The 11,808-nt window shown below is 37.9% G+C and overlaps 1 protein-coding gene across 4 annotated transcripts in view; it reads right to left on the reverse strand.

The window, feature by feature from the left end:
- The window catches only part of LOC131929313 (apoptosis-inducing factor 3), a 53,939-nt gene that overhangs the window by 26,883 nt on the left and 15,248 nt on the right, over positions 1-11,808 (reverse strand). For all 4 annotated transcript variants that reach the window (XM_059285423.1, XM_059285420.1, XM_059285419.1 and 1 more), the window contains exon 2: positions 3,502-3,607. In XM_059285423.1, the coding sequence (XP_059141406.1) occupies positions 3,502-3,526 (25 nt within the window). In that variant the 5' untranslated portion in view covers positions 3,527-3,607. The remainder of the gene's footprint in view (positions 1-3,501; positions 3,608-11,808) is intronic.

The raw sequence follows: 11,808 nt of genomic DNA on the forward strand, positions 1-11,808 counted from the left end.
CCGCAAAGAAAATTTTTGGGCCCCATCTATATATATATCAGGGTTCGTGCGGCCTCCTGAAATTCCAGGAGGTCCTGGAAAACTCCTGGAATCTTAAAAAACGTAAAAATCTCCTGGAATTTGAAAAAATATAAAAACCTCCTGGAATTCTCCTGAAATTTGAAAAATTCTCCTAAAAATTACATGAAATTTTATTAACCCGCGGCGCAAAACCCGACCGAAATTGTTTGATTTTGTTCCGCCAATAATTGAATAGTAGTTTTTAAATGGGACGAAAATAAAAATAAACGCATCGGCCGTCGTCCGACTAAATCGCACTGCCGTGATCTACACATCGTGTGGCACAGCCGAGTGTGTGGTCACGTGACGCTAGGCGATTGACCCGATTGGATGATACTATAAACAATTTCTAAAGATAGATAGGCCTACATGTGTTCCCGTGTTTGACTTGTCGGCTTTTGGATTTTTAAAGTAGACAGGCATGTTTCATAACTTTGTCTTAAACTATTGAAACAGCAAAAACAAGTTGTAGTAGTATTTACGGCTCAGGACTAATCGTCAAAAATTAATCTTCTTTAGAAAACCCGGATAGCTGCGACCCGATCAAACAATGCTGATTCGCGTAACGTTTCATTATTTTATTTTATACATTAATTTTTCGTAAAAATGGCTATAGAAAATAAATTATATTTTTCCAGTGGCTCTTTTTTTCGGTTGACTAAAAATTGTTAATACGCTCAATACTAGCTTGCCAAATCGACCAAAATGGGCTGGGGTGGGTGGGGGAAGACAACTGACCATCCTACACGGTATGTAACACCCAACGTAACATCCATAGCTCAACCCGCCCCCACTACTCCGTGACGCGACAAGCCGACGATCGTTGCCTTTGATGTGGTGTAACACTCGTACGGTGGTTTCATACCCCACCTCCCTTCCCCCCTTCACTTTGTGGAGTTGATGTTACTAATCCTTGGGCATAGATCAAGAAATCTTGCCAGACTTTTGTCTCTGAAATTACATAATAATCGTCTGACACGTTCATCGGGTCGGCCGACTAGCCTAGCATCATTGGATTTGGCATCCAAAAATCAATAAAATATCACGAAATGATATTAATTGGTGAAGCCTGCTTGCATTTATACCTCTTTTATAGTGAAAAACTCTTTAAAATTTGGTCCATACTCTCCCAGTATTTTTCCTCTTTTAGGGTCTATCCCGTTGTCTGAAAAATCTGCTATTTTTTTAATGAAAAAAAAATCATAACTTTTTTGTTTATGGTCAGATTTTGAAAATTCAAACTGGTCTGTAGTCAGATTGATAGCCTCTATCCTAATATGTAACTAATATATTGTTTTACTTTTACTGAAATTAAATTCTTGCATTGGCTTAGCTAATTAAATGTATTATTAAGTACGCTTTTTTTTTTAAATGTACAAATTGGGTTTCTTTTTTGTTTTTAAAATCTCCTTGAATTTTTTTTAAACTCCTGGAAAAGTCCTGGAAAACTCCTGGAATTTTATTTGAACTTTTGAACATGAACCCTGATATATATATATATATATATATATATATATATATATATATATATATATATATATATATATATATATATATATATATATATATATATGTATATATATATATATATATGTATATATATATATATATATATATGTATATATATATATATATATATATATATATATATATATATATATATATATATATATATAAAGCTGAAATGTAGTTAATAAAGTGCATATCACCATTCAATATAAACCGGGGGGGGGGGGGGTCGTCTATAAAATTATGTCACACGCCAGTGGCGGAACTAGAAAAAAAGGGCCACCCCGCAAAGAAAATTTTTGGGCCCCATCTATATATATATATATATATATATATATATATATATATATATATATATATATATATATATATATGTATATATATATATATATATATATGTATATATATATATATATATATGTATATATATATATATATATATATATATATATATATATATATATATATATATATATATATATATATATGTATATTATATATATATATATATATATATATATATATATATGTATATATATATATATATATATATATATATATGTATATATATATATATATATGTATATATATATATATGTATATATATATATGTGTGTGTGTGTGTGTGTGTGTGTGTGTGTGTGTGTGTGTGTGTGTGTGCCTTTGTATATAAACATAATACCAACACAGTACTCATTTCGGGATTGTTTGATTTTTTTTCTTAAATTAAAAATACTACAAATTTTTTTAAAGAAATTAAAACAAGTTACAAGAACACGTCACAATTTTGTGATTGCTATTTTTTTTTTTTTTTTTTTTTTTTTTTTTTTTGCTCTGTGATCACTCTGTGAGTGCTATTTTTTTTTTTAATATATTGACAATCGTAAACAGCGTAAAATCGAAGATCAGTCTCACTATCCACTCTGTGTGTGTGAGTGCTATTAGTCTAAAAATCTCTGCTTTAAATATATGTTTAATGTTTCCAGTATGTTGGTCGGTCAAAAGAATATGAAGCATGAAAGCTTTGTATGTGTAATGGTTTCCCGCGTTATGTTTATTTTCATGTTTTTTGTATTTATATTATTAGTTTTAAATACATTTCCTTTTTATGCTTTGTCATTCTTTATTATGAATTTTTAAAAATAATAATTAAGAGATGTAATTGCTTTTTAATTTGTTTAGTGCACATCTATTAAAAGGAGCTTAAGAGCACACATACTTGACTATTTGAAAAAGGGAAATAAGTCATGGAAGTGGTTTGAACGCTTGCCTATCATTCACGCGATTTTCATACGAATTTTTCCGACAACAGCGTGTGTTTGATTGTTGGAGAAAGAGGACCCGGGATGGTGTCTATAGAATAAAGATAATGAAACCGCAGCTACAGTATTCTTTTTACAAAACAACCATAAAGTCAAAAATGTATCAAGATTTTTTTTAACTAAAAAAATAAATTGATTATGGTCGGCTGTGGGCCCCTAAATGGCCCGGGCCCCCCCCCCCCCCCGCATTGCGGGGTCTGGCGGTACTGTAGTTCCGCCCCTGTCACACGCGTAGTGGGAGGGGCTTGTATTTTTGTGACGTTGTGTGATAAAGTAGAGGGCTCAGATAGTGTGACCTCACACTTTTGCCTTTAAAAATGGTGTTGTGCGACACTGAATTTCAGTCATTTTTTGCGTTTTAGAAATCTGTTTTAGTAAATTGAAATGGAAATTGACTAATTATAAAATAATCTATGTTGACCGAGCGACGTCAGTAGGCATAGTTTTTTTTTTATTGGGGGGGGGGGGGGGCTTTTTATGACAATGTGCGGGGGGGGGGGGGGGTAATAAATGGTTTTTAAAAAGCGAGACGCCACTTAAGGACGACTCTTTAACATAGACTAAAATATAATTGGAAATCAGAAGAGAAAAGAAAGCAAACAGTACTTACCGTCTTTTGATTGCTTTTGTCCCATTTTTTTTTTGTTTTTGAACTTTTAGAGAAACCAATCACTGATACTCTTTACAGATCATTGGAGTATGTAGAGATCTTCCAACTAAAAAATATAATAAAATCACAAATGAAAATCAATAGCCGATTATAGAGCCTGTTACATTTGGTTAGTCGCTCTGTTTCTCTCTAACAATGGGCCAGCTATGGGACTAGACTTTATATAATATATATATGCATTACGAAACCTCAGCTCTCTATAAACTACACCAAGCGGAAATGTATTACGTTTGTATTGTAGGTCTAGATCTACATTGTGACTTTAATATGACAATGACCTGACTGCACCCTTTTCAAACGGCGCCTGTGATGTTAGATGTGTGCACAAAGACGTATGTTTTATATTATGACTCAATACAGTAGAAATTAGGATTCTATTAAATTCAAACAAAGAAGAGACGCGTATGTGAATGGGAAAAAAATTCCCATGACTTACATTTGAAGCGGTGAAAAGAGATTGAATGACAAGATTCTACTGCGTGTGTTTAAAATTAATTTCAACATGCGAGGTCACTGAAATGCGTGGGCAGGGTACAAATATGTGGGGTCGTGTTTACAAATCTTCCTTGAGATTAATGTACGTTGGATATTGTAAATATAACTTAGTGTGTAATTCAGGGCGTATCAGGTTCTCGAGTGAGGGTCGGGGTGGGGGGGGGGGGGGGTAGCGAATGCGATAACAGAAATCAAGTTTAATCACGGAAACTTTTGGAACAAACCAGTGACCTATACGCATACAGAGCCACTTTCAGACGTCTTCAGATGCCACACACCCCTTCCAGAAAGAATAGGAAAATGTATAATGTATAGAGTAAATATACATTTGGTGTCCCCTGTCCACCCACCCCCCCACCCCCCACCCACCCCCCCCTCCCACGGAAATTTCAAGTGCGCCCCAGGCCGGAAGTTTCAAATGCACCCAAGAAGAAACTGTTTGGAGAGAAAAACCTGCACGTATATGAGAAGTATGTCAAGATGTAGTGGCTAACTTGTGTGTTGGGTTTAATTTTAGAGACATACATCCATTTTAATAACAAATTACTATATTATGCCAGTAACCCACAGTATTTGTTTTTTTTTAGCAAGAAAAATGTTGGTAATCGTAGAAGTTCAGCTCAAGACCATAAGTGGCCCGCCAACTAGACGTTGCAAACATCGAACTCTTTTAGTTCAGAGGTTCTTAGCTAGGGGTTTGGTGAATTTTCCTCTGGGGTTCAAAACACACACCCGACTCATAATATGTGTTTTGTCAGTGCGGACGACATAACTATTAAGAAGGGTTCGGTAAATGCGCACATGCAATGGTGGGGTTCGGTACATTCAAAACGGTTAAGAACCACTGCAGTATTTGTATCAGCATATTATGTATATCTATAACCCCAAACTGTAATACTTTACACTAAACCTGAGAACTTCCTACAGAAGTTTCAAAAGAAGTGTCATGTTTCGTCGTGTCTTCAGTGAGAACTGTGACGGTGGTGTAAACTAAACAACGGCCCGGCTGTTCTGTTGATCTTTGTTTGTGTCGGGGTGGGGGGGGGGGGGGGGTGCATGTCTGCTATTCCTAATTCAATGTTTAATGTCGCCTTTTACATTATCGATAAGAAGCAAATCTAAAAGCTCAGGATAAGTAGGAGATTCAGCACTGAAATAGCAGGGGGAAAAAAACTATGTATCTGACTAGTCATAACTGCTAATCTTGCGGGGGGGGGGGGGGGGGGGGGGTGGAAGGGGAGGAGTTGTATTATTATTAGGCAGTGGGTGGAGCTATGTTTGACGGAAAATATTTTGATACAAATAAAGTGGGAGTGGGCTCCCCAAAACTTTCTCGTATAAACTTATATAACAGTGTGAGTTGGGATGGCCCTTTCAGTGAAAGCGAGCTATAGAAATATAGAAGTTTGTGTCAAAACCGCACGTTTTTCGAGATTACACGTAGAGGTGAAAAGTTTATAGAGTGCGATTTATGAGAGAGTGATATAAAATTATCAAATTCTGAATGATTTTGAGTGCAGTAGCTCTCCAGATTAGGTCTGACTTTTTATAACGATGTGTGACGGTGGGGAGCAGTGGTGTTACAATGTAGCGTGTATCCCCTCCCCCCCCCCCCCCCCCCCACACACACTCAAACAATTTTGAATTGTTTATTTCGTGTCATCTCGCTGCGTTGTTATTTAATTAGTTATTTCAATTGGATGTAATATTGTTTTTTTTTCCCAGCAAATTTTAGTTTTAAATATTTTTTTTAGTGTCATCCCCTAAACAGAGGCACCTGGTGCGGACCGTGCCCCGCCCCGCCCTGCGGCACTACTGGGTGGGGGAGGGAGAGATTTAAAAAAAATGTTTAAAAACCTGATGTTTAAGATTGTACCCTAGAAGAATCCATAAGTTTAGTTGCCTTTAAATAACTTTAATACAAAGGTTAGAATTTTTTTTATTGGGCAACGGGAAACGAGTTTAATTAATTTAAACACGCGCTTAAAGGCGCTTATAAAGGACGGTAGAACAACATGAGACTTGTGTGTGTGGGGAGGGGGGGGGGGAGAGATCTACATTGAATAAAAAACATTTTGTTTCTAGTGCGGTGGTTTCAAATGACGTCATATATACGCCCATGCGCCAACATTGCGAAACACGATCTTGGGTTCAACATGTCTAGTGCCATAATTTTTTTTTCTATTTATCAAATTATTTTGACTGAAAACTTTGAGTATTGCACATAGAAGGCGGTGGGTAACTGGAAATAATTTTAAATAGGATTGTAGATAAGACAAGCACGATTTAAATGGCGGCTCAATAATGACAACTTTGTACTTTTGAAGTTGTGTCAATAAGGGATTGTTGAATCGTGATCGGATATTGAATAGATAACAGAAAGATTTGAGGAGGGGGGGGGTAATTTGTGTAGGACTTGTTCAAGGATCGGCGGGGTTTTGTTTTGTGCTGGTTCGACAAGGGTTAAACATAAAGTGCTGCCATTGTTAGGTGCAGCGGGAGTTATCTGGATCAGGGGGAGGTAAGACAACTACGTTAACATGCGTGCTACTACTAGCTCGGTGCTATACGGAGATTTGTTGTTTACATGAGTACGTGGAAGATAGGCTTTAGGTCTTTGTAGAAGGTCTATGTTCATGGTCTATGTAGAAGGTCTGTGTAGTATGCAGAGTTTCTTTTAGGTTCCTTTTACAGTGTCCGTCCCCGGAAAATTTAGACTCCAGGTCTCTGCGCAAGGTCTATGAAGAAGGTATATGTACGGGGGCTTTGTAGAAGGTCTATGAAGAAGGTATATGTACGAGGGCTTTGTAGAAGGTCTATGAAGAAGGTATACGAGGGCTTTGTAGAAGGTCTATGAAGAAGGTATATGTACGGGGGCTTTGTAGAAGGTCTATGAAGAAGGTATATGTACGGGGGCTTTGTAGAAGGTCTATGAAGAAGGTATACGAGGGCTTTGTAGAAGGTCTATGAAGAAGGTATACGAGGGCTTTGTAGAAGGTCTATGAAGAAGGTATACGAGGGCTTTGTAGAAGGTCTATGAAGAAGGTATATGTACGGGGGCTTTGTAGAAGGTCTATGAAGAAGGTATATGTACGAGGGCTTTGTAGAAGGTCTATGAAGAAGGTATATGTACGAGGGCTTTGTAGAAGGTCTATGAAGAAGGTATATGTACGAGGGCTTTGTAGAAGGTCTATGAAGAAGGTATACGAGGGCTTTGTAGAAGGTCTATGAAGAAGGTATATGTACGGGGGCTTTGTAGAAGGTCTATGAAGAAGGTATACGAGGGCTTTGTAGAAGGTCTATGAAGAAGGTATATGTACGGGGGCTTTGTAGAAGGTCTATGAAGAAGGTATATGTACGAGGGCTTTGTAGAAGGTCTATGAAGAAGGTATATGTACGAGGGCTTTGTAGAAGGTCTATGAAGAAGGTATATGTACGGGGGCTTTGTAGAAGGTCTATGAAGAAGGTATATGTACGAGGGCTTTGTAGAAGGTCTATAAAGAAGGTATATGTACGAGGGCTTTGTAGAAGGTCTATGAATAAGGTATATGTACGAGGGCTTTGTAGAAGGGCTATGAAGAAGGTATATGTACGAGGGCTTTGTAGAAGGTGAGGGCTTTGTAGAAGGTCTATGAAGAAGGTATATGTACGAGGGCTTTGTAGAAGGTCTATGAAGAAGGTATATGTACGAGGGCTTTGTAGAAGGTCTATGTAGTAGGTCTTTGCAGAAAGTCTATGTAGCAAGCATATTATAGAAGGTCATTGAAGCAAATTCTTTATAGAAGGTATGTGTGGAAGGTTTTTGTCTCTCTCTATAAATATATCCCCCCCCCTCTCTCTCATACGGCCATTATCCATCTTTGTGGATCCTTGCAGTGCATAAGTTCGTCTGTGCAGTCAGTCTTTGATAATATTCTAATTGGAAAGTATATCAAGTAGATAGTATTTCTCGGTAGGTCTATGTAAAAGGTTTATTTTATAGGTCTATACAGAAGGTATATTTAAAAGGTCTGTGTAGAAAGTCTTTGTGTAGAAGATCTATTCAAAAGGTCTATGTAGTAAATACGTAGGTCATATAGAAGGTCTTTGATAAAAGTCTTTAATGTTAATGAAGAAAGTTGTAGTTCTTTGTAAGATTATTTATGTTTTTTATTTTAAAAGATCTATATAGAAGGTTCAACAAGTTGATTCAGTAGTCCAAGATATTTATAAAATTACGTTAAGGTCAAGATTTTAAAGTGTTTATGTAAAGCCCCGAGTAATCGGTCTTATATAGAGCTGCATCAGGACGTGTAGTCAAACGTACATGCCAGGTCATTTTCACAAGGAAAAGCCAAATGTAGCTGGACAGAAATAGATTCTGGCCGTCAAAAAGTAATGTATGTTTTGATGTGACGTGTAGGTGAATCCCTAGGATCAGAAGGAATGGGTTCATTGGGCGGGATATAAAAAATGACAGTTGGGACAACGAAACAACGGGAGTGATAAGCCCCGATTTTATTGACGACACACGAGTGTGATTGCTTTGACAGTGACGTGTCATGACGTCAATAGATGATGTTAGACTAAAGTGACATCATCAAACAACACATGACATTCAATGGCCAAATACTTGGTACGAGTGATGTATATATACAAAAACCTGTACAAAAATGTAACGCATGTAGACCTACATACATGTACATACATGTACATACATGCACACACACCTCTAGGCTTACATACATGTACAACATGCCCACACACGTATGCTTGCATGCTCCAGTCCATACACCTCTACATAAGCCTATGAAGGCCTACACACCTGCAAATACCTGGTACACCTTTACAGATCAATCTGTTACATAAATTAACTATGTCGTCCAGCTTCCGTAGACTATCGTTGATGTTAGATCTTGATATCACTCAATGTATACATGTGACGACGTCGTATTTCTGATGTGTAGTGTAAGTGTAACATCAAATATTTTAACTTGAACATCTCCGATGGAGAACACCAAACATCTCAATAACAATTACATCCCCGTCTGTTGGAGATATAGACCAGCCTACTCCTGTTGGAGATACAGACTAGCCTACAGCCTACGTCTGCTCAAATATTCCCTGATGTAAAAATATATCTGACACCTCAATGTGGCATCAGCCTCTAGTGCTAGTCGCATGTATAGACCACAATACTCGGATCACACAAGTTTTAGCTAGTCGTGAGACCAGCCCTTCTCACGAGACCAGATCTAAGACCAGTAGATCTCACGAGACTTGAGAGAAACAGTTTTCACGAAACCAGTTCTCACGAGACCAGTTCCCAGGAGACCAGAAGTTCTCACGAGACTTGAAACCAGCAGTTCTCACGAGACTTGAAACCAGAAGTTCTCACGAGATAGGAGACAAGCCAAGCAGTTCTCACGAGACTTGAGACCAGCAGCTCTCACGAGACCAGAAGTTCTCACGAGACTTGAAACCAGAAGTTCTCACGAGACCAGCAGTTCGCACGAGACCAGCAGTTCTCACGAGACTTGAAACCAGAAGTTCTCACGAGACTTGAGACTAGAAATCTTTTATCTCTGCTCAAGTGTTTGATTGTATTCTTGAGGCTATAAACCTAATATTTACAAGCTCTTATCAACGCCGTATTGTTGTTTTATTATCGCGAAAAGATTCAGGTGTACACAATAATATCGATTAAACATCAATTACAAATTCAAACTTACTAGTACAACACTGCAGTGTGTAGATTCAAGTTAATGTACATACGTCAGCGAGAAAAGGTTTAGTGATAGGTGTTTGTGTGTTTTTAGGACGTATGTGACTTCTGGGTAGGGGCGAGATGGTGGGTGGCTGTGGCGCAGACGGGGGTGTTCGGAGGGGTTAGAGGCAGTGGCGTCGCTAGGTCGGGTGTCACCCGGTGCGGCACTTCATGGTGCCAAAGGAAAGAAAAAAGTATATTATATATATATATATATATATATATATATATATATATATATATATATATATATATATATATATATATATATATCTTGGTGTCCCCCCCCTAAATGGTGTCACCCGGTGCGGATGGTGTCACCCGGTGTGTCCGCACCCCCACCCCCGCCTCGCGACTCCTCTGGTTAGAGGTACCCATGGACACCCCCCCCCCCCCACCCATCCCAAACTTTTTTTTTAAAATAAATAACATATTTTTAATAAAAAAAATTTGCGTCACCACTTACGTGACACCAAATGGCGACGGTGGACTAGTGTGGTTGCGTAAAGGCTTAGTTTCAAACTTTTCAATGTCATCAAAAAACTGTACGTTCGTAGAATCGTTACATAAAAGAAATTAAAATCTCTTCATGATGAATACTAAACTACGCCAGAGGTGGGTAGAGTTGGAGTGCTTACATTTTGGGCAGTGTGTAGTTAAACATAGGAAGGTTGTTGTGGTGGCGTAGATTATAGGGTTAACTAAACAAGTGACTAGACTAAACAGAGATACGGACGGGGATAATGGACGTTTAGGATTAGATGGTGATTAAAATAGAAGACAGCATGAATGGGTTGGTTGCTATTCCTTGGCTTTTGACCTGAGGTGACCTTATAGGGGACGGAATGGCGACTGTCCAGGACAGGCCACTAATTGGGTCCGACAGGTAATTAGATTGTGCTGGATTACGGCGCCTTTTGTAATAATAGGGTGAGGTTGATGGGTAAACGCTAGCACGTCAGTCGGGTCTGGAGAGTTGAGCAGTGAGGACGTGGACCCGGGTAGAGGTAGAAAGTATTCGTGTAGTGGCTATAGATGGAGGGAACATTGAACTGTGTTGTTGATCTAAGTGACAGTAGATAATGTGTAGTGAAGTAGAGGTAGAAAGTATTCCTGTCGTGACTATAGATGCACGGAACATTGAACTGTGTTGTAGACCTAAGTGACAGATAATAATGTGTAGTGAAGTAGAAAGTATTTGTTTAGTGGTTATAGATGGAGGGAACATTGAACTGTGTTGTAGACCTAAGTGACAGTAGATAATGTGTAGTGAAGTAGAGATAGAAAGTATTAGTATAGTAACTATAGATGGAGAGAACATTGAACTGTGCAGTAGACCTAAGTGACAATAGATACTGTGTCGTGAATTCTGGTTTCAAGTGATTTTGCTTGGAATTATTGTTTACGTCGTTATAAAATTATTACGTTAAGTGTTCTATTAGTAACTACTGTGTGTAATGAAGCCTTTTCGTCAAGTCGGAAGTACACAAGTCGTCGTTGAATGCACGGAAATAAGATGGATCCCTTCCTCCTCACATAGGATCTGAGTGTAGAAAACCATGAAATGTTTATACATTATGTGCACCTTCACTCCACATACTGGAGGAGTAGAGAGAAACAGGAAGAGAATTGTTGTCACAGACCTGTCACAGTTATGTAAATTGTAAGACGTCGGAAAAATCGTGCAATTAATTTAATTATGTTTAAGTTAGCCACGTAAAATGTACACTGACTTTAAATTTTTAAGTCGTTTCGCCGCTATAAGCCTTACTATTTATAATATTTATATTTGTAGCAGCTAGATTCTAGTAGTAGCCTATATTTTTGCCGCAAAGCTAGTACAGAGATAAAGATCATAAACTCAACTTAGTCTGACAAGTCTGGTCTGAAAGAGTACTTTTATTTAGACTCGTGATGAAACGTCGTTTAAGTAAAATCAAAAAACACAATGGAGGAAATATAAAGTGATAAGGTCACGTATTCCCCGCTAGATTAAGCAGACGAAA

Source organism: Physella acuta, unplaced genomic scaffold, assembly GCF_028476545.2.
Source record: "Physella acuta isolate Inbredline_101_S28 unplaced genomic scaffold, ASM2847654v3 ptg001613l, whole genome shotgun sequence".
Taxonomy (NCBI): domain Eukaryota; kingdom Metazoa; phylum Mollusca; class Gastropoda; family Physidae; genus Physella; species Physella acuta.